Source organism: Gallus gallus, chromosome 1 (genome assembly GCF_016699485.2).
Source record: "Gallus gallus isolate bGalGal1 chromosome 1, bGalGal1.mat.broiler.GRCg7b, whole genome shotgun sequence".
In the NCBI taxonomy this organism is placed as follows: domain Eukaryota; kingdom Metazoa; phylum Chordata; class Aves; order Galliformes; family Phasianidae; genus Gallus; species Gallus gallus.
The window spans coordinates 78485162-78509594 of NC_052532.1; the positions used below are offsets into that span (position 1 = coordinate 78485162).

Consider the following 24433-nt stretch of genomic DNA (forward strand, 5'->3'; position numbering starts at 1 on the left):
TTGGAAAAACGGTTCAGATATGAGAGAGATAATTAAGACTGTGGGAGGCAGTTAAGTAAAAATGAATGTGTTCATGCTACATATTAAGCAATATCTCCTGGAAGTAATTTACCTAAGGAACCTTGTAAAGTTTTTTTTTTACTTTGTTCATTTAAATCTGACTAACCCAAGTAAATGCTAAGGAAAGAAACAGGCTACCTCCCAAGAAGGAATGGATAGACAAATAAGTTTACGTGCTTAAAAATCACGAACAGTATCCTATGTAGCTTCACAGAGAACACAGAGGAAGGTAGGAATGTGGCTAATCCCAAATCTGTATTCTGTACTTTACACACAAGTGTAAAGTGTTGGTTTGGAATTGTTCTGTATGAAGTATATCAGGAAGAAAGAGAGATTTTACGTTCCATCCTGAATAACCAGATGAATTTATTAGGCTAGCAGATTAAAGGGCCTTTTCTGAAGGAAATTTTCCTTTATTGACTATTCTACTCAGAGATTTCCTCATTTTCACTTTTGAGTGATCCTTGTATTTTGTACTTGAAGGCTGAAACTGAACTCCCAATAGGGTTCTTGTCAACTGTTAGGTTAGAGGGTTACAGGACACAGGAGATATAAGGCAGAAGTGCCACAGGTGAGTATCCCATCTACATCTGTTAGTGACTTAAATATAATATAAGTATTCTCACTGAAATGTTGTGCTGGATTCTAGAATACAAAAGTCATAAATTGGAATAAGTTCTTTTCTCTCTGTTCTGGGACTATGTGTGTACTCATTTAGGTTCTCTGCATTTGACCACTCTGCAAGAATAGCATGTGTGTTTCCATGTATGGGACTGTATGTGCAACTGAACGTGTGTAGTTTTGCTCACATCTATGCCCTAATTTCAGATTTTTGTTTTATTTTTATCTTTTTGCAGAGACCTCAGTGGTGAGTATTTCTGAAGTTATTTTCTGGTCAAGCAAATCAATCCTAGGTTGTCAGGTTAGGCATTTGAAAGCAAAAATACACCAATACTCAGCTGCGTATTAACATTTTAACCATCTTTTGAGCACAAATACTTCCTTGATGGTATCTTCACATAAGTGACATTGTTTTGCCAGTGGATGAGGTCAGTACAAAGGTCACAGACACCAAGGTAAAGAAATACTTTTATCTTAAGTGTTAAACAATGAGATAATAAGTGAAATAATACAACAAGAATAAAACAGAACAAGGCTATGTACCTAACTATTACTATATGAGGATAGTGATAGTGATTAAGAAAGATACATCACCAATTGCCCTAATACCTTACCATCATCCAGAACCACACTTGCTGGGGAGCCCTGGTAGCAGTGAGGATTTGGAGAGCTTTTCTCGGCAACTGGGAGTGTGTCCATGCAGAGATGAGTTTTCCAGCTTCACTGCAAGAGGGTCCAGCTTTTATACTGTTGAATAAACAGGCTTGCACGACAATTAGGAAGAATCATCTTGTTTCATCCTCCCTTTGGATTCTACTTCAAGCCTGACCAGGGCTTAAGGAGGATACAAGGAAGTTTGTGTACTAGTAGGCCTTGACACTATGCCTCTAAACAAGGAAAGGTTAAAACATTTTCATAATGCTTTATCTAAGCTACATCTCTTGCTAATGAGATGTTTTGCCCAAGATACATATTTCACTAATAATCATACATAATGATCTTGTTAATGACTGGATACTGATGATACATAATTCTGGGTTGTGAGATTTATCTAGAGGCCATCTGCAGCCATCAGGATGTGAAGGTAGTAGAAATGAGAAGCTTGCCTAGTAATTTGTCAGCTCACTGTGAATTATGTGCTTTGAATCAAGAGCTGAAGTTATAACAAGTAAAACAGGAAACTATATATAAAGACTCATGGAATACTATATAAATATATATATATGTATAAAAATATAAATATATAAAATAATATATAAAGACGTATGGAATAGTACATACATTTGGAAAAAATTGGTAAGAAAGGGATTTAATACATAGCAGAGAGAAGGAATTGGCCCATGAAGAATTGATAAGACATGTTTTGGAAAACTTGTTACTACCTGAAGAAATTGCTGTGGTACATACCAATAATATCAAAAAGGAGATTCTTTGGTAGCATGGGGAAAAAGAGTTCCTGATGAACAAGTGAAGGAGGCTACCTTACAGTCAGAAAAAGTAATGAAACTGTCTCAGGTGCCTGAAATGAAGCCGCCTTCTGAACATCAGTCGTCAGTGAAAAAGAGAAAGCAGCTTTTAAAGAGTTCGATATAAAGGAATCAGAAGGATGATGAATCCTCCTCAAGAGCAGGGAAATGATAAACAAACAAGTAATGAGAGAAATTTTAACCATTCTGCATCAGGGGAGTCACTCAGGAGTCCAAGCAATGTGTGATGCTATATTGAGAAAGTATGTATGCTTTCCAGAGCATCCAAGTATATTTTACTGAATGAGGGAGATTTAAGTATCTGTTGGTATTAGTAGACTATCTGTCAGGGTGAGTAGAAGCTTTCCCTTCAGTGCTGGCAACAGCTAGTGTAGTGACAAAAAGAAGTTTGGTACAAATAATCCCTAGATATGAGATTGTGCAGAATATAGACTCAGACAAGGGAAGTCATTTTGCTTCACACATTCTACAAGGAGCTAATGAAAAAATTAGAGATAAAGTGGGAGTTTCATACTCCATCGCATTCCCTCTCTTCAGGAAAAGTAAAGAGGATGAATCAGACATTGAAAAAGCACCTGTCAAAACTGGTTCTAGAAACTGAATTACTGTGGACAAAGTGTTTGCCTTTAGCTCTTCTCAGGATTTGAACTGATCCTAGAAAAGATATAGGAGTATCACCATAGGAAATGCTATTTGGGTTATCATATTTAGGAGGAAATGGCTAAGTGCCCACTCTCAAAACCAAGGATAAATTTCTTAAGAACTGTATGCTCAGGTTGTCTTCTTTCTTGTCATCTCTTAAGGTTTGTAGATTGCTGGCTCAAACTCTGCCTCTGTAATTTCTGGTGCACTCATTCCAAGCCAGAGACTGGGTTCTAATATGAACCTGGAAGGAGTAAAAGCTTCAACCTGAGTGGGAAGGACCATTTCAGGTGTTGTTGATCACCAAAACAGCAGTGAGAACTACGGAAAAGGGGTGGACGTGCTACATGATTTAAAGCCTCTACAAATCCTAATACTGGAGAAAAAGAAGATTCACTGGAAGATAAAGATTAATAATCTTCACACTGGAGAATTAAGAGAATGAACATAACCTGTGATTGGAAAGAAGGACTGACATATATAGACTTGGAGTGTCCACAAGAGGGACTATTGATGTTTCTGGTTGTCTGCTTATATTTGGAGTATTGATTTGCAAACCTAAATTTCCAGGTTTGCAAACCTAAATTTCCAGGTTTCTGGTAAAACTGAGGACTAGAACAAAATATTGTAAACCAGTCTGTTGTTTTAAAATTGCCCAAATTATCATACCAAGTGTTGATTAGATGGAACACTTGGAAGGGACTTCTAAAGTTCCAATTGTAAATTCTGAAGAATTTGATAAAATTACAGTGAAGGAGGCAATATCTCTCTTAATTATAATAGGGAAACTTTGTAGTCAGGAAGATCTGAAATGGCCATAGCAACAACCACGTACACAATACACTGTTAGCACAGGAACCAATCCAACTGATAGTAGGTATAGGAACTTCAGCTTGACTACTGTGGTTATGCATGGAAATAAAGTATATTCTAAACAAAAATGATCTGGGATAAATTTAAGCAAATAATCTCCTTAGTGGGAAAAGCTGAAGAAGTCCAAGTAAGCTGCAGAATGAAAAATGGAACTACCTACAAAGAGGTATCCCAGGTAGCAATTATCTCTGTAGAGAATTTTACAAGTAGTGCAAGCTATCTTATGTCAATCAAAGATCAGACTGTTGGCATAACTTTACACTTACACATCCTGTACTTGTAGTCTGTTATTGGTCTAGCCAGAATTTTGGGCTATCATGTATGTTTAAAATAGATATTCTCATAACCACAGCTATCTTCACAACAACATTCTCTCTCTGAGAATATCCTGCCTTTTCAGTTTTTAGGACTCAGATCACTTGGGTCGTTTGTGACTGGAAGGTTCATTACATGGCCTTGGTCTCAAGCTCACGTTAATTAAACTGGAAGTGTAGGAATACATCCCAGCAACAAAGACCTGAATTTGGCTATAGTGGTTGTGCATGGGACAGAAATGTATTCAGAACAGGAATGGGGTTGGGATGATACTTCTCAGACAGCCAAACTTCATGTTGTACCAGGAGGCAAAATACAAATTGACTGCCAAGTAATTAATGGATCTGCCTACTGTAGACCCACTGAAACTGAAGCTCTGTATACTAATGGTATTAGAACACAAAATCCCAAGAACTGAGATTTCTACCTGTGTATATTGGAATGAAACACAAGATGGTGGAGAAATTGTTACAAGGACTTGGAACAGCTGTTGCAGCAATCTAGAGAAAAATGGACAAGGAGCTCTGGTCACAGTGCGCAGTGTCATAGAAGGAATGAAGAAAGATGGAGATCACCACTGGTGGGGTATCCTTTTGGAATGGTTGCCCGCTGCAACAGGACTTTTCAACAGGATGCTCCACCCTGATGTGGTTATTCTGATTTTGTACATGAACTGTTTGTTCTTTATAATAATCACATATATTAAGATTTGGAAAACTGCAAGAAAAGTAGATCTGATAGGTTAGAGTTTGCAACCATCAAGTTAGGCTATTAAGATTATTCCTCTTTTGTAATTGTTCCATTTCCCTGTACAAAAACACAAAAGAGTAAAAAGGAAGGAAGGGGGGAATAGTGAGAGTTAGATAGTGTTCTTGCAGTATAAAACTTCTAGGACTAAGGCATAGGCTCTTACTAAACATGTAGCTTTCTTACAAAGTGGCTGCAGGGGTTAATTTTTTTTCACAAAAAGGTGTTGAGGCAGAAACTAGTATAGAGTAGAGTGAGTATGTCAGGAATTTTGTTTTTCAGAGCATTCTGACCAGGTGGGTAAAAACTGATACTAAGCTAAGGCAGATAGGCAGGGTAGGGAGAGCCTTATATACATCATCCTCCTGTCTCCTTTGAAAAATGAAAAACAACAGGTGGGTGATAGACCGTATGTGGAATCATATCTTAGCAACCGCGTCGAGTAAGTTGTGCACCTGAGATGCTCAGACAGTGAGTGCAAGGAGGAAGGCTATATGATGATTGTATGGATTTCACTGGCAAAGCTCTCACTTTCTCCTTTGCCTTAAGGGGGCGCCCGCCCGCCATTCCAATAATGAATAAACTGTACTGGTTTACTACTATCTTTGCCTGACCGAAAATTGTTGATTCTTAGCGTTTCTCACAGGGCTCTGCCGGCGTGGTAGCTGCCCCGCATATATGCTGAAGATTATTTGAATACAGCAAAAACCTAAAGAGGAAGTTTTTCACTCAGAGGGTGGTGACGCACTGGAACAGGTTGCCCAAGGAGGTTGTGGATGCCCCATCCCTTGGGGAGGCATTCAAGGCCAGGCTGGATGTGGCTCTGGGCAGCCTGGTCTGGTGGTTGGCGACCCTGCACATAGCAGGGCGGTTGAAACTCGATGATCATTGTGGTCCTTTTCAACCCAGGCCATTCTACTATTCTAGAGCACCTATCTGACTCTTCCTCAGTTTTTAATAGAGGGCAAAACATGAAAGCTTTTTTTCTCCTAAAGTCAGATCATCTAATGTCAGTAGCAATTTCAACAATAAATAAAACAAATTTCATTAGAACCAATTCCAGACTTCAGAGTCTGAACCTGAAGTCACTTGACTTTTTTCTACAGAAATTTAGGGCAACACTTTATTTTCACATTCTTGCATGCTTATTCTTATCAGGAAGAAAACAAACAAATAAAAAAAAAACACCAATAAATAGTGCACAGAAATAAACATTAATCCTATAATTACATATTTTTCTCATTTACTGAACTAGATGGGAAACACCATTTCTATTGCCATTGAATACCATGGCACAGGAATTTCAAAGAGCAAGTGTCAGTCACACCTTCACTGATATTCAGAGGCAGTTGGTGTCTGGATGGTCTTTGTGGCAGATGATTTAAAGGAGAGTATCTGTCTTCTCCCTCTGCATTCATATTCAGCATCTGAGAACTCATTCATAAATTCCCTGAATTAATAATGAATGCACTCTTAAAAGCTTCACAAGCAGTTAACAGGAAAGCTGAGGCCTAACACTTCACAGTGCAGCTATCAAACAAGTTCACACAACAGATTGCTAAGAAAGCACACCAACCAACAAACAAAACAAGTTGTATGTTAGTTTTTTTAAAAGAAAATGAGGCAAAACTTGGCAGCTTAGCTGCTACCCGTGAATTTTTTCTTTCAAGTTGAAGGGGCTGAAACCTTTGAATGGATGAAATATTGTACCCTACTTTGAGATATGCACATTCTATTGCAATAGCAATGAATTCTAGATAGCTCAGCTGGTAGCTCATAGAACAGAATCACAGAACAGGATTGTTCTGAAAACCTCCAGTATCCATATATTAGGACTTGGCCCTGCTGAGTACTGTGAATTAATTCAGTTCATAAACATCTTTCAGCACAATAGGTAGAGGGTTGGTTTTACTGTTTCTTTGTTTCTTTGTTTGAAGGAACTGCTTCAGTCTTTGAGATCATTGTCAAGAAAATTATGATTATTAAAGGCACAGAATTGTATGTAATTTATTTTCAGGAAGGTCTCCAAGTACTATTGCATATATATATACATACATTTACACCTAAGGAATGTTTCATGTGTGATATAAAACATCTGTCTATTATTTCCACACACAAACCTCAAAGAACTCATGCCATGAAACTCCACCCAGAAATCTAGAGGCATTGTTTTGTTCCAGGAAGTGTGACAGACACTTTAATTGTATATTACACATACTATGTGTCTTGGGCTCCAGAGATCCCAAACAGTGTGGATACAACACAAGAACATAGTAAAGATTTGTGGCAACAGATGCTGCATCAGCTTGAGTACTCATTAAGATTATCTGTGAATAAAGCATGTCATTGTTATCCTTACTACTACTTGCATAGCAATTACATTTATTATAGCACTGAAGTTTTATTTAGGTAATATTTTAATCTGCACATGATATTTGACTCTAATTTTCAAAGAGATTTCTTTCAGAGACTTCCTTTACTCTTCTAAAAATGTCCTTTTGTTTCTATAGATATTAATGCATATGAAAAAAGAGTTTTATTGGTACATAGAACCTTGTGTTCATTCTGTATTTCTATACTTCAAAGAAGGGAAGAACAGATTTAAGAACCAGGGCATAACTAGGCAAACTAGTCTATAACAGGGTTATGTAGTTAGTGTGTACAGTAATTCAGTGGGTAAAATCATCAAGGATGTAGATGGAGTGGTCTATGACTGGCAGCTGTAGAATGCTGAGGAAAGGAGTAATTCTAACAGAAGCACAAGAAATATATGGCTCTGTGAGAATGTGTGGCTTTCCTTCTAGAGATTCATGTAAGAATTATTATTTGACTGTTGCTAACCCTTTAAACTTGCTTCCTAGGCTTGTAGCTTTTAGCTTTGTAGTATTTTTCTTTCATTTATGAGCCTAGGTGCAGGCAAAGAGGAAGTTTTAGTCTCTATTGACCTGCCTATTTGAATTAACATTCTGAGAAAGCTGCGTGATAAACAAACAAAAATAAAACTACATTTAAAACACCCAGTTCCTAGAAATGGTATCTAACAGTCAGACAGCCCACATTCCTTCTCACAGTGCTTCTTCAGGCAAATTGGACAGCTCCTTTCTCACAGATCCAGGATTGCTTTGTCGAACAGGAGTTACTGGCATAAATAATCTGTCCATATAAGGAGGCACAGAAGGTGTGCTCGCGTAATACAGTCCTAAAAAATTAAAAGACAGGAATTAATAACACCCCAGTGATATTATGTGCTCTGTGGTTGAATTTGTTATCATATTGATTTGCCACTGGAATGTAGAGTTATTTCCCCCCTGAAGCTATTTTATTAGTGCCTTTTGGGTCCAGAGCCAGTGACTGAGCTGTTGTTTGCTACTCACTGTTGATAACCCTATAGCAGATAGGATCATCTCCATGCTCCTTCATGACTGCACTTGTGGCAAACATGGGAAAGTAAGAGTAATTGTAAGTTTCTTGCATGTTACTGGGGCCCATAAGACAGAACAACACTGGTTATGAAGTATTACCAAGTTTTGGCTTCAGTTGAAAGAGCTGTTCCATCCTCCCAGAACCAGCCATTCCTTTCAGATATGTATGATAATCCAACCCAATAAAACTGTGAATCATATGGCAGAGAGACCTGTAGCAATGGGAAAATCATCACAATGATATCTCAACAATAAGACTCAAATTCCTATATCTTCCAGCATTCTGCAACCAAATTGCAATTGCTCAATTACATGAGTAACCTGTTGCCTATTCTTGTTTTCCATGACACAATGCTGGCTGCTCTGATTATAGGATCATTCAAATATCTTTATTTATTGATCTGTCACAAGATAAATGTACCTTGGGTCTGCAAAAGAAATGCTTTTATAAAGAAGAATATATTACTTTTTCTGTCTTAAGGTATCTATGCTACAGACATGAGGGCATTGTTGAAGCCCCAGTTAGAGTCAGCATTGGCCAATGAAGCCTGAGATGTGATCCATCTCATGCAGTGGGAATGGTAAAAAGTAGTGACTGTACTGGCTAGATCTTCCACTGACTTGTAATGAAGCCTAAGAAAGAGGCTTTGGAGACCACTTACAATGCAGATGTCTGATGTTAAGTGGGATGAATCCCTGCCTACAGGGGAGAATCTATTTGATAAGCATAGTCCTCTAACACCATCTGAGATGGCCTAAGCTGTCTTAAGTGTTGTCATAGGTCTGGCAGGCAGAAACCCATAACATATGGGAGAAACGTGCCTTTCTGAAGCATTATTTAAAAGTGAGACAGCATACCCCAGTGCATCTCAGATTGCATAAGACAACTATGCTTGAGCAACTGAATCACTCCCTGTACGTGCTTTCTGAGAGGTTTCTCAGCATAGAATCATAGAATCGCTAAGGTTGGAAAAGACCCACAGGATCATCCAGTCCAACCATTCACCCATCACCAATGGTTCTCGCTAAACCATGTCCCTCAACACAACATCCAAATGTTCTTTGAACACCTCCAGGGTCGGTGACTCCACCACCTCTCTGGGCAGCCCAATTATACCTTAATCTTAACCTGTTCAGATCCTCCAGAAACTACTGCTTAGTAGCATGCTTAGGGACTCATCCAAAATCGAAAATCTACAACTAGCTTAACTTGGCCTAGTTTTAGTCAGGTTCCAGTGATATATACCAAACATGGAAGATAAAGCAAACACCCAGACATCTGTCATCAAACTACACATGGATTTATATAGCATACCAAAATCATCTCTTGAATGGTCATTCAAGCTGTGGTGGTCAGGTATTGCCCAGCAATGTGGACAAGGATTCTGAGCTCAAGATCATAGAATCACAGAAAGTTTAAAGTTGAGAAGAAATTTTTCCATAGAAAATTTAAGTTGAAAAGATCTTTAAGATAATCAAACCAACCATCACCTAACCCTACTAAGTCTATCAGTGAACTGTGTCCCTAAGTGCCACATGCACACATCCCTTAAATATCTCCAGGGATGGGGAGGGGAGAAACTTCTCCTCCCTGGGCAATGCCTAACCACTCTTTTCATGAAGAAGTTCTCCTGAACAGCTAATCCAAACCTCTCCTGGTGCAACTTTAGGCTGTTGCATCACATCTTATCACTTGGCACCTGAGAAAAGAGACCAACACTCTTCTTCATGCAACCTCCTTTCAGGTAGTTGTAAGAGAGTGATGAGGTCTTCCCTTATCCTCCTCTTCTCTAGGCTTCTCATAACTCTTGCTTTCGAGACCCTTTGTCAGCTTCATTGCTCTTCAGTTCTGTTAGACTCAGTAATGTGTCAGTTCTCTACTTGTGTCTATTCAGCTGATTTTCATTAAAGAAAAAAATCCAAATGGGTATTTTAAGCCTTAAAGTAAGAGAGTTGAGAACTCACATTTGAAACTAACTCCATCTGAAAAAAAAGGAGGGATTTTCACACAAGCATTTGCCTTTCAAAAGTTTTACATAGCCAAAAGCAAATAAGGATTTCTGGGCTTTGTGTAAGCTTAATAGCTGGTAAAAAAGAGGTACCTAGATGCGTGAGTACGGAAAGGGAAAATATGCTTCTGCCAGGAAACTACTGATTTTTCATTGGCCAACAAAAATAACAAAATTAAGAAGATTATTTAAAACTATTAATTCCCTAAACCTTATTCAGTCATAATAAAATCCTCTGCTGTCTAGCCTTTGTGCTGTCATTAATGTCAGCCTATGAAGGGTGTAACACAATGACAAAACCCAAACTGTGGACTGCCATTTTATACAATAAATGACAGCATGGTGTATGGGCCACTCTAGATGAATTGTAGATGTGGGTCTGATGCTAGTTCTCAGTAACAAAACCTGTGGGAAGAGATAATAGAGATATGTGTGCTAGGCGTTCTCTCCATGCTGACAATATGTAATCTATTGTTTCTGTGAAAATCTAGGGGTAACTAAGGTATTTCATAAATTGTGTGTTATTCTTGAGAACACAATTTAGAAAGTGTTACAGGTCATGAAAATCCTGTGCTTTTCAGGAAGACTGCTTGGCACAGAGAAAACAAATAAAGGCCCTGTAAATGACTAAACTATTTTCTGGTTGCCACATTTCTCAAAGTTAAAACACGTGTGACATAAAGGAAGCGTGAGTTTAAGGCTGTACCATCTTCACTTTGTCTTTCAGCACAAGAAGAGTGGAGTTTCTTGTGGAACAGAACTCCTGGCTTTCTTTCCATGTTTTCTTCTGCTTTGAAACGTAGAAGCAGCTGCCAGCTTCACTGCTTTTCCACCTTGCTGGACAGAGAGCACATTCTGTTTCTAAAAATCAGAGAGAGAGTACTTGCAGATTTGCAGGTAACACTGGGGCTCTAACTGCTGGCTTGACTGAGGAAAGAAGATTAAGGGTAGTTATGAGTCAGCTGAGATGTTTGGGGGCCTGTGAGAGACATCCATATCTCAAATACCACCACACTTAAAAGCAGACAGTATGTGAACAGATTATTTTCCCCATGGTTATACGGCCTCTCAGTCAACGGGCTCTGAAAGTGGATGATTCAGGCTTATTTACATAACTACATTTACCATTATTTGCCCTCCTTTCAAAACACAGTGCTTCCCTCATGGCCTGCAGCTTCTTTCCTTCTTCAGGATCCTTGTATGTCTGAAAAACTGAAGGGAATGAAAATTCTTATCAGTTTTTTTCTTTAAAAATAATTTTAAATTGTAGCTTTTGGCATTCTTACAATTTTTGTCTGGTTTATTTGCATGTCCATCCTGTCCATCATATGTATTTCATTATTTTTTCAAAGGAGCTGAGTGAAGGAGATTTTCAGCCAAAGGTGAATTCATTATAAATGGATTTAATAGGTGCCTACAGCTACTCAAAGGACATTTACAAAAAGGGAGCAAAACTGCCCTGGAGAGCAGAAAGTAATAGGACAGTGGACAAACTCCCATAACAAACTAAGACTTGAGATATTCATGATGGTCACTGGAAGAAAGCTCTTCATCAGGGTTCAGCACTGAAAAAGGAAGTGGTGGCATCTCCACCCTTGGAGAATTTCAAAAGTGATCTAAACAAAGGTATAAATGATTTTTTTCATGGTTACCAATACTTCAGCTTGGGATGCACTGGAGGGCGAACTGGAAACTCAGAAATGTTTCTGAGCTAACAATCATGGACTACCTTTAGGGTTCGTCCTGGGCACTTGCAAAAGAATCCCTTACACTGAAAAGAAGCTTGAACTCTCACTTTGCTTCCACATGTACTGTAGAATCATCTTCAATTGATAAATGGAAATGTTTCTACTGTAATCAAGAATGTCATCCCTGCAGAAAACTTGCAATTTGAGGAAGTAGGAACGGTAAGTGAAAGATTGCAGTAACAGTCACTGGGGGCACTGTGTAACCAAGGAGATGAATTTCAGTTACAAAAACTGAGCATTTGAGGACGGATTCAGCCTTTCACTCCTTGGTTACCCCCTTAAGTGCTGTGGAAGTTTTGTTGCACCTGGAAGCTTTTCTGTCAGTTAGTGTGGGATGGGGTAGAGGCTGTGAATACAGACCAAAGTCATTCCAAGTGACATGTGCAGATGCACAGTGGAGCAGGGACTTTTCCATTCTTGTTATATTATTTCCACAGGTGTTTGGAGGGATGGTCAGCATAAACAGACAAAGTAGCTGCACTGATGGAAGTAAATCATTGCCACAGCGGTACCTCGGGACACCACAGTACTTACACAGGGACAGTAAGACCACTAGACCCGTGAGCAGCACAAGGCTCAAAGCGAAGAAGGCTAAGGTTGCTGGCTGCCTTATGGCAGATGAGGCAGAGACTCCTGGAACAAACAAGAAAAAAAATCAGCAACAAAAATGTCTCCTCACCGCACAGTGGTGCTACCTGCTCTCTGGCATCACCACCTTATCTCTTCCATAGGGCTTCTCTTTGACTTACGACAAAGTTTTTGTTACCACCGCCCTCAATTTCTAGGAGTTTTTTTGTTCATTTGTTTTGGTTTTGTTTCTGGAAATATCAATATATCCACTGAAAATATGTATTAACTGAGGCTTAAGTGTTTTAAAGCAAAATCTCTTCTCAGGAGGCAGGTAAGTCAATTAAGTTTTGAAATTTCTACAATTCTAGAAATAATAAAACAAACTCAAAGATTTCATCACAAAGGAAAAAGGTTACCATCTAGTTTTAGATAAAAAAGTCTAGGCACTCTGATTGGGATTTCAAAATGCTTGCAGTGTTTCAGCATTAAACTGTGCATCCTTCTTCAGTCTTTATCTCCAAACTTCCTGGGTCCTCTTAGTCAAGAGAAATGTCAGCTAACTATACAGAGTCCAGCAGAGAACCACTAAGATGGATATGATAGGTCACACCAACAGAGTAGTTGAAGGAAGCTAAGGGACCTAACGTCAGTCCTCCACTGCGTAGAAGAGCTTCACAGGTGGAGCTACACCCTTTTCGGAGGCACAGAAAAGAGTATGATGCTGCAGTCACAATTTGCATCAGAAGAACTTCTGATTAGATGTGAAGAAAAAGAAGTCTTCCCTTCCACACTGGAATAAGTGCACACAGAGACTGTGAGATCTCCATGCCTGGAGGTTTCCAAAATTCAAGCAGGCAACACCCTGAGCCACTTAATCAGACTTAAAGCTAGCTAGCCCTTTCAAGATGGAGATTGGGAAAGATGAACTATGGTGATGACTCCTAACTTAATTGGTATATAAGTCTATCTACATGTCCTTTATGTCCAGCAAGAGGTCATTTAAGAGTTTTCTGAGCTTGCCGCCCTGTTTCCTTCTGGGAAACTCTGCCTTTAGATCAGACCTCCTAATCTTTATCCCTGCTTTTCTGGCTCCTGTTTGCCAACAGCTTATCCATCCTTTTCATTTTCAGAAGATAGTCCTCGATCTATTCCAAACAGCACCAGAGTTATGTTAGTTTAGTCTGGAACTATTCTGTTCAACGTATGGTTAGCCTCATTGACACTTATTTCACACAAAAGCCTGTTTCTTAAGTTCTGAGCAACAGCAACTGTATTCAAATTGCCTTCTTATGGACTCAGGCATTCCACAGACACAATACACTAACTTATTTAACATTCAGTCTCCTTACACTAAAATTTTGAACTACTTTATTTAACACTCATTTTCCTTATAGAAAAACTTTGAACAAATAAAAATACACTCCAGTATAAGCTTGCATTCATACTATGACTGAAAAACGGGGCAGCTTTCTACTCCCAATGGCTGAACAAACTCCTTCAATTTCCAAAGGCTGCCTTCCTCTCTTGCAGTACCCTGCTATAACAAATGAGTCTTATCAAAATAATAAATCCTATATAAAGGCAGAATTTGTCTTCTGTGTTTACATAAATAGAACAAAATAATTGGCATAAATATAGATCTCAAAGTCTTCAGAAAAAATATCTTCTGTGATCATACAATACATCACACAAAACTGCTTTTTCGATGAAAATTTAGGTAAGAATATACTATAAAGTTTTGAAGGGTCCTAGAGCAATCAAGATGGACATGCTAATTCAACTTACATCCCGATTTAGACAGATAACTGATTTCCATATGTACTTACTGTCTACTGTAACACAGTTGGCTGGAGTACTAAATGTAGGACATTTCTTATTGCTCAAGTATCCGTCAGTAATATCTGAAGCTGGGAGTCGTAAATTTAATGCGGTGTAGCCTTCCTCATCCTCCATCTTAAGCTTGTCACAATTCTTTCCACCAGCAGCAGTACACGGGAGATGGGGAACACTGCAAAAAGACAGATGGAGGCAGTGGGAATGGTTTACACTTCAGCCTTTCCAGTGAAACCACAAAGGAAGCTGGCTCTGTTCTGATTACTGTGCCATAATAAAAATATGTTAAGAAGAAAAAATTTCTCTATCAAGGATGGGTAATTTCTTGAATGTGAAGGCCAGAAGTCTTGGTTCTTGGTTGGAGGCTAGAACAGTTTCACTTGACTACCCAAACATCAGGGTTTTCTACCTCCTTAAATTACAATGTTTTCAAAATAGTTGCTATTTTGAGTCAAGCTATGAGAATTATCTGTGTAAACCACAGGGCACGAGTACAACACAAGAGCTACATTTGAGAGCAATAGGTTGCATTTCCATATACTATTACTAAAGAAATGAAAAATGAAAAAAAAATTGCACACTTTGACTTTAATAAATGCTACAAATACAGTCAATGTTATGTCAAGCCATGCTCTTTTAGATACCTCATTCAGTTTTAGACTGTGAACTGGTTAGGAAGATCCAGAGAGAGGACCATTAAGGGAAAATTCTAACCTCTCTGTATCAGGAAAAATAATGATATTGGATCTAGAGGACAAGTAGCAAGTGGAGAAGATTTATGAAGATTATCCTGATTTATCAAGAAAGGCTGACAGGATTCACCACGCAGTTTGGCACTAAATTCTGAGTGATTATGATAGATGGCATTTGCATTTTTATGTTATTATAGGCTGTGATCAGGCCAGCAGGAGAACTACCAGTAAATGTTTATGTCCTAGGTACTGTTCAGCCAGTGCTGTGGTGTATTTTAGAAGAGCTTCACCCCTTTCTCAACACTGCACAGCAATATGTAGAGCTGAGAAGCTCCTATCCTGAAAGCAAGGTTTTCTCTTCTAAGGGGTGGGGAACTATCAGGTATGGCAAGATTAGAAGAAAACCTTTAGCAGAAAGAGAGGTGAGGGACAAGAACAAACAAAAGAGAGAAAGAAATAGAGCAAGTGAGAAAGTGAGAAAACAAGCAAGCAAGCAGGAAAGAAAGGTTCAAATGGAGAAAAAGAAAAACTGAGCTGGCAGAATGATGAGTTCAGGAGCTTGGCAGGGTTGACATGGTCACTCAACCTGGGTCACGCAAAGATCAGGCAACACTGCCGATCTCTCTGCTGCTGCACTGTACACAGGAGTTGCAGTGTATTCATCCTCACTCTCCATCTCTAACACTTTGCTGTACCTTCCTCCAGTTCTGATCTCTAGTCCTTAAACAGCTTCAAAAACTTTAACAGAACAATTGTCCAGATATGGTGATTCATGTCATGGTGAAACAGTCAGGGAAATTACAATGGAGGAGTTTCTGTGGTAGCTATTTCTGCTCACATATAAAGTGCAGGGTTTCCTGTTTGCAGACTGGAAATACGCTATAATGACTGAGTTCCTGCCTTGCTGTGCAGTTGATAGCTCTTCTTTTCAGAGCAGAAATACCACTGGCCGCATTAATTACATGCATTATAGCTTACCCATATGCAAAAAGAAGTTTTGAGTGAAAAGCTTAGAGTAAAGGGCATTTTCAGTCAGCTTTTCCATACAGGCAAGTGCTCAAGGATTAGCATTTACTGTGGGCTCATGGTGTTCTCATTCCCTTCAATTTCCAGCACCCCAAACCAATTGCTTAGGGGGACCTGGGAAAGCAGGGTAGGCAGGCGGGGGGTGTGTCCATGACACCAAGCTGGGACTCTCTTCCAACCCTCCTCATCTGTCAGGTCTGTCTGACTATGACAGGGGTCCACAGCTTTTCTGGGGGTATCTCCCTTTTGTTCTGGGGGAAACATTACCCTGTAACTCAGTGAAAGGGGAACTGCCACTGTCACGTGCTGGAGGGCAGACAGGCCCAGCTATGACTACTGCTAGCTCTTGGGACATATTTTCTGCCTTAATTTTTAATATGCATGCTGTAAACTAGAGGCAAAAGCATTACTCCACTCTCCATCTGGCATTTTGTCTTCCTGCCCCAGTTTGTCTTCATTTACTGAATGTTTAGATCAGATATCAGCAACTCATTCCCCAGTGTTTTCATCTTGTTTGAGAACATGAGACTAACTCTTGCAACAAGCTCATCCACAAAATCGGGAGGACCATGGTTCACCTATGGGGAGAAGAAGTTGAAGGAAGCTTTCACGCTGACATCTTACCAAGTCTGTAATGCTTCTGAAATTAATGACTTAAACCACTTTCACCAATCATCCTAGTAGTAAGAGATTATCTAGCCACAGTAAGTGACGGTAAGAGAGGCCTTTGCTGACTGCCAGCAGCTGGAAGGGCAGCATTTTGTGTGGTGGTCACTCTGTCTTAGCCCTTCCCAGAACAATACAATTACTGTAGAAAATTAGCTCACAGTGATGTTTAAGTAAATGGTGTGTGACATGACAAGCTGACAGGAAACTGCTGACTCCATAGTCAGTCTGAACACTGGAAAAACTGGGACTGTCCTAACTTCCAGTCTATGTCCTCGACCAAACTCTTCAGCCTAACAGAGCTGTTCTGGCCAAAGGGGAGTTTCCATCATGCCAAAGAGAGTCAAAAACCAAACTAGCTTTTCTGCCTCTTTTATCAGAAGAACAGCAGAGTTTTGTGAGGAACAAAAGCCCCAACTCTGTTGCCATGTCTTCTTTTTGGTAGAGTGACAGTAACACTTACTGTCACATACCAGTGATAGTTTGCAACATAGAGCGTACAGTTCTGGCCTAGAAAAGAAAACCATCAGTCCTTTGCTGCTTCTAGGCTGCTGCAACAGAACATCACTCCTGGTCTATGATCACAAAATCCTTATGGAGTGGAGAAATTTGCAACAGTCCTCATTCAGTCCAAGTCTCACTGTGGTCCCAAAAGACTTGGATAACTAAATATATGAAAACTTAATCACGTCCCCCACTTCCCATTCCTTTATACCTTTGTGAAGCTTCAGGTTCTGTGTATGGGATTTATTTTATGAACCTGCAGAGAAGACGTGAGCACCGGCAGCTTGCAGCTTGGATAAGTACACTCTTTGCTGGGTAAAGAACTGGCTGCATGGGTGGGCCCAGAGAGTGGTGGTGTTAAATTCAACTGGTGATCAGTCATGAGTGGTGTTCCCCAGGGGTTGACACTAGGGCCTACCTTGCTAAGTATCTTTATTGATGACCTGGACAAGGGTACTGAGTGCACTCTCAGTAAGTTTGCTGATGACACCAAGCTGGGAGGGAATGCCAATCTGCCTGAGGGTAGGAAGGCCCTACGGAGCAATCTGGACAGGCTGGATCACTGGGCTGAGGCAAATGTGATGAAGTCCAACAAGACCGAGTTTCAGGTGCTGCACTTCGGCCACAACAACCCCAGGTAATGCTACAGGCTTGGGGCAGAGTGGCTGGAAGACTGTGTAGAGGAAACAGACCTGGGGATGCTGGTTGGCACTTGGCTGAACATGAGCCGAAGGTGTGCCCAGGTGGCCAAGAAAACCAATGGCATCCTGAGGTAACAGAAACAGTGTCGCCAGCAGGAGCAGCGAAGTGATCATCCCTCTGTAATCAGCACTGGTGAGGATGTATCTTGAGTACTGTGTTCAGTTTCGGGCCTATCACAACAAGAAACACACTGAGGCCTGCACTGGAGCGTGTCCAGAGAAGGGCAATAAAGCTGGTGAGGAATCTGGAGCACAAGTTTTTTGAGGAGCAGCTGAGGGAACTGGGATTGTTTAATCAGGAGAAGAGAAGGCTCAGAGGAGACCTGATCACTCTCTACAACTCCCTGAAAGGAAGTTGTGGTGAGGTGGGAGTCAGCCTCTTCACCAGTGTAACTAATGGTTGGACTAGAGAGAATGGCTTCAGGCTGCTCCAGGGGAGATTCAGGTTGGGCATTAGGAAAAATTTCTTCTCCCAAAGAGTGGTCAGGCACTGAAACAGGCTGCTCAGGAAGGTGGTTGAGTTGCCATCCCTGGAGGTGTTCAAGGAATGTTTAGATGTTGTACTGAAGGACAGAGTTTGTGGGGAAATATTGGTGATAGGTGGGCAGTTGGTCTGGATGATCTTGTAGGTCTTTTTCAACCTTGGTGATCCTATGATTCAGTGATTCTATGCTTTTACCCAATGAACAGAAACGTTTGAGAAACACTTGTATGTGTGTGTGTCATTTCAGGTGTCTTGACTGGGAGGAAATGGACTGCATCCTGCACTGTCAGTTTCCCTTAACTGTCTGAACAAGAGTCTTAGGCAATTAGCTTGTATGCTAACAGTATCTGGGCAAACGAAATTACCCTTCTCAATAGTCACAATAGGATTTCTTAGCTTGACATTTACTTCTCTGTGTGTAACTTCTGAAGAGAACAAGCATTTGTTGTCAAATGCTACTTCAGTAACTGAGCTTTGGCAAACCAATTTCACAAACACTTGAAAGGTGAGCCCTCATAAACACATAATAATTCACCATTATTTTGAAGACTTTTTCCCCTTCCCCTTCAAAACACAGCTGACTTCCAATTACTTGCATCACTGTTTAGAAATTTGCATGCAGATCATTCTTTGTCATATGGCGGTCTCTAATCTGTGTCCTGTAGTCCTTGGAACCCAGGGAGACCGAAATTCACAGTAAGAAATCTTCCTGTGCTGTTCTTCAGGAAAGGAGGAACAGAAGTAGGAAAAGGCTTAGCAGATCATCAGGGATAAATAAATCATATGAGAGAAATGTTATTCCTCCCTGAACCATTGCTTGCAAAAGCTCCTGAGATGGAGAATATTTGTATACTGTATTTTTACAGCTGTGGCTGTTAGCATAGAATATTTCTATTTTGCATGTGTCTATGAGTGAAAAACAAAATAAAAGTGTTGCTTTTTAGAATATATTTCTAAATATTGTATTGGTTTCTAGGCTGTGCTTTTGCCCTAAAAATATGAACTTAGGTCTGTCTCACACAGTGGAATTGTTAAGGATGGGAAATAATGGATATAGACTTTTTACTGTGACACAGAGCTTTTCCCTTCCCTTCCAATCCAGCATTACTCAAACTTATCAAAGGAGAATTCAGTCAATCATCAGTTAGTACAGTAGGAGTGTGAACACAGTCTTTTAGGAGACCAGACAATGGCAGCCACAGAAAGCAGTGAACCTCCTACTCTACCTCTTTGCAGTTCCTCTCCTCATTGCTCATTTCCAGCCTCATCACATCTTGAATTAAGAAAAGATGCTGTGGAAATAAATATATCTGGGAAGGCAGACCTGTTGTTGCCTTGGTTTGTTTGTTCTCAGCTATACCAGAAATTGCACCTGAAGGAGATATCAACCTGATGTCTTTTGGTAGCTTGAGCCCCCCAGCAAACAGAAATGCAGTGGCACTTACATGAAATTGCCAGAGTCACCAGGCCCATCAGCAATGCCAGGCACAGTATGAAACAAAATCAAGACAACTGGCTGCCAAGAGTGGGATGAAATGGGATGCCCTGGGAATAATTCAGTCACGAACTGAGGGTGTATTATTAAGGGAATGGCGAACACACATTATCCTTATTACATTCCAGACACCTTCAGGGTGTGTTAATCAATAAATTGTTGTTTTCTACTTCGTGTTCATATATTCTTGATACAGAGTCTCTTTGTACATAGTAAAAGGTGCTAAGATAAGAGAGTGAGAGACCATAACAACTCAGTGAAGAAAGTGAACAGCCTTGGCCTTTTTAGAAGGCCATAAACTGTGCAACCGAGATTTTGCAAAGTCTGGAAACCTGACTGCTGAAAGCTGAAAACAAATATGCACTGTACTGTTGTAATTTTCGATGTGCAATATAATTCTGTGGTAATCTGGTAAATTCAATTGCCTGTCCCACTGACAACCAGTGGTCAACTTCTGTGGTAAAGTAAGCCCAGGCAGAACTTAATACAAAACCTCACACTGTAGAAACTTGAGATGAGGAACAATAACAGCTGAATGAAGATCAAGTAACAGATGTTATCTTCAACTTTGGGACAATACTCTCTGTGTGGACTCACTCATGCTGCACTGAAAAAAACTTCCTTCAACATGCTGGCCATGATCTTGTTCATGTAAGACCAGCAAGCAGCTTGCAATGAAAGTGTATTTTAATACACATATTTAAGAACCTCATTCATCATAACCTTTCCAGTAGAGCTCTCTGGAGCTATCCTGCTCCCAGTACAGACTGGGGACTTATATCTGAAATTAGTCCAGTGCCAGTGTATTACTTCATGCTTTTCAATTCATGTGGAATTTGATGGGATTTCTGCTTACACAGTCCTCAACTTTCTCAAGGTTCCTGTGTATTAAAGCTCTACTACTTGTTAGCATAAGCTACTACTACTGTACTAGTATGATCATAAATTTTCCGAGAACAAACTCAGTGCTGTTTCTCATGTTGTTGATGAAGATATTGAATAATATAGGCTCAGTATCAATCCCTGAGGGACCCTGCTTAGGACATCAAAGAAACATAGATCTGCAGTTATTCCCCTTCAAGCCTAATAGCTCAGTCAGTTTTCAACCCACCTAATCCATACTTCCTCAGTTTTAAAATGACAGTGCAGTAAGACACACTGACAAAAGCCTTGCTAAACATATAATATATCTTCCACTCTGCCTGCACCCGCATTTCATCATAAAATGCAACCTCAGCTTAGGGAAGGGCTATAGACTCTTGGTATTGCATAAAAGAAGAAAATCTCAGACAGTTGACAAAGGAAAAAAACATCTCCCTTCTATACTGGCCAAAGACTACAAAGTTACAAGCACAAGCTGAAGACTGAAAGCATTATAATCCATATTCCCTGAAAGTTTTAGATAAGGAGAAAGATTTTATAGTGTGACAGTAAGATTTCATATACAAAGTACAAGGGCTGCTCCAGAAGTAATGCCACCTATGTGGGCCTATGTTGGCCCACAGTGTCAGAGGCAGATGCTGGTGGTATAGCAGCAGAGGTTGAACCATCTCATGAAGATTCTGTTAAATTTTGTTGTCCTGTGAGAGATGGAGTGAAGAGGCAGTCTGACAAAATGGTGTCTGGCATAGAAAAGTGTGTATGAAGCAAAAGTGTGTCACCGAATTTCTCCATGTGGAAAAGAATTGCATCCACTGACATTCACCGATGCTTGCAGAATGCTTATGGAGACCAAAAAAGTGGATTTTAGCACAGTGAGGCAGTGAGTGGCACGTTTCAGCAGTGGCAACAACAACACGAAAGATAAGCGATGTTCTGGATGTCCATGCACAACAGTCACATGAAATGAAAAGCATCCCAATCAGCTAATCCATGTGGATTTCTGGATTACGAACAGGGTACTGTGTATGAAGCTGAATATCGGCGTCAATACACTGGAAACAATGGCGGCAATATTGGAATATTGCAAAATTTGCACCACGTGGTTCCCACAAATGCTCACACAGGAACAGAAAAAAAACACAAAATGCAAGACAGTCAGGACCTATTAAACCAATAGGAGGCTGAAGGTGACAGTTTCCTGGATCGCATCTTTACTGATAATGAGATGTGGTGTCACTGCTATGAGTCGGAGTCAAATCAGCTGTCCATAGAGTGGTGACATATGAATTTCCCATCAAAGAAAATGCTCGAGAAGCAACCCTCACCCAGTAAGGTGATGTGAACTGTCTTCTGGAATAGGAAAGGAGTGGTCCTTCTTCATTTCCCAGAACCCTGAGAAACCGTCAACTCATGTTCCAACTCAAGTGCTACATCATGATGCTGAATAAGCTGAAGTGTTGAACTTCCAGAGTCAGGCCAGAGAAGAAGACGGTCTTTGTCTTGCAGCATGATAATGCCAGACCATATACCAGTTTGAAGACTGTGCTGCACATTGCCAGTCTTGGCTGGACTGCCCTACCCTCTCCACCATTTTGTCTGGACTTAGTGCCTTCTAACCTCCATCTGTTTGGACTGCATGGGCAACATTTTCCTAGCAACGATGATATCAGAACAGCTGTGAAACAGTGGGTCACATCCACTGGTGCAGATTTTTATGAGCATGACATGCAGGCTCTGGTTCATCTCTGGTGAAAATTCATAGCTAATGGTGGTGATTATGTTGAAAAATAGCATTTTGTAGCTGTGAATTTGCACTATCAGTGTTATCATGCTCTTTGTTGTTGTTTCTGTGGAAATAAATAGGAAGCATTATTTTCAGAGCAAGCTATGTAATTGCTAGAGAGCAGTATGAATGAAAACTAAAGAGCAGTTTTAGGTCCAACTATTTTATTTTAAGTATTGCGTGAAGAGTTTCTTCAGGTAAAGGTTCTGTTTATAGTACTTTGCAACCTCACCCTATTTCTGCTTTATTTAGCACAGGCACATGGAACTTGGGCTAGGCCCTCCTTCCTCTGCAGTACTCTCGTGGCTCCAGAATCAATGTACTGTCATTTGTGTCACTTCTCTTTCTTGAATTTGATATTCATTAAATATTGCACAGATTTTGTTGCATCCTCTCACTTTAGGTCTTTTTCATCACAAAACATGTGTTTTCCACTCTGGTACATAGTAGGAAGACATTCCGGGACATATGGGGATAGTGCTGTTGTCATCAGATATTACAAAGAACGAAGACTAACACAAAGGCAGTTAAGAGCTTTTTCATTCTTATTTTTTTCAGACACTGAATTATACTTTGGTAATGTTCAAAACTGTACTTTAGGCAACACTGCTATTTTACACAGCAAGGAGTTTTGCGTTCCTCACTCCTTGTGAACCATAAACATTTTGTCCACTTGTCTGTAAAACTCTGCTCCGAATCCTGACTCCAAGAACAGCCAGCACTCTGTGTGTCGTTTATTCCTAGTAGCTGCACCACTCAAATCAAGACCACAGCTTCACAGATACTTGTACACAGTTTAACACCAATGAAGCAAGTCTCAGTAACTGGAGATCTTCAACAAATATCTCAATTTCAAATATCGGTGCATTAATTCAGGCTAGAACTTAAGAAGAGCAATAAAGTCAATTAAAGATGACTGGTTTCTAAACTTGAACGTAAGCACATGAAGAGATAAAGTGCAACTGATAAATTTTAAAAACTAGTTTTACTATTCTGAGATTTAAACAATTAGAGCTAACTGTGGAACTTAGCACTACCTCTTGGTAATACGCTTTTCCATGTACTAATAAAATGGAATTTTATTTGGAAGGCTTGGAGGTATACCTTCCAAACTGAAAAGTTCAGGCAGAAATGACAGCAGCAACAACAAAAAAGAAATACCTAACTGAGAGTAACAAGTCTAACAAAGGCCTATTGGGCAGGTAGCTAAAAGTGTTTCCTGCCTCATCTACTTTAGCAAGAATAAATCATAACAGCTTAACAGTTACCATACCTTTTCCTTAGTAACTTCAGACTCTGTGATATTATCCAGTTCATGGCGGGTTTTGAATTTAAGATTGGCATATGTTTCTTCATCTGTCACAGCTGGTAAAAAAGATGTCAGAACAACAAAAAAAGATCTAGCATTTACAGCTAGTAAGCTAGGGAAAAGGATTTCCTTGTATTCACAGACACAAATGAAATAGCATAGATATACAAATATATCTGAGCTACTACCAAGCATATGTTCCTCTCTCACTTTCCTGCTCTTTACCTCATTTCTACCCTCTATTGCTGTATATTCCTGCTACTACTGAAGACATCCACTTCTCTATAACTCTTATTTATTTATTTATTTATTTATTTATTAGAACATTGGTTTTATTAGCACCCTCTTTTGGAAAGACAGCATTTGATTCCAAATTGCCTTGCATTCAGCCTTGAAGAAAATAATTAAAATATATATATTTTAAACTTTTTGGCTGCCCTTTAATTTGGGTGGCTGAGTTCAGAAGCAGATTTGTGATCACACTTTTTTTAATATATGGGCATCCAGCACTTTGGCTCGCCTGGGCAGTATTGAGCAAACAGAAATTGTCTTGGGCCACAAATA

The 24433-nt window shown here is 39.8% G+C and overlaps 1 protein-coding gene across 2 annotated transcripts; it reads right to left on the bottom strand.

The window, feature by feature from the left end:
• Positions 1-6727: 6727 nt before the first annotated feature.
• Positions 6728-18024, bottom strand: LOC769174 (C-type lectin-like receptor variant). 2 transcript variants are annotated; one of them, NM_001389328.2, is made up of 7 exons: positions 17908-18024; positions 14321-14502; positions 12459-12557; positions 11302-11388; positions 10883-11037; positions 8267-8379; positions 6728-7944 (listed from the first exon to the last, which is right to left on the bottom strand). In NM_001389328.2, exons 2-7 carry the CDS (start codon positions 14445-14447, stop codon positions 7824-7826), a joined length of 702 nt encoding a protein of 233 aa, NP_001376257.1. In that variant the 5' UTR covers positions 14448-14502; positions 17908-18024; the 3' UTR covers positions 6728-7823. The 2 variants fall into 2 exon arrangements, with proteins under 2 accessions (NP_001376257.1, NP_001384101.1); NM_001397172.1 differs by lacking the exon at positions 17908-18024 and having other exon boundaries at positions 14321-14485.
• Positions 18025-24433: the final 6409 nt, after the last annotated feature.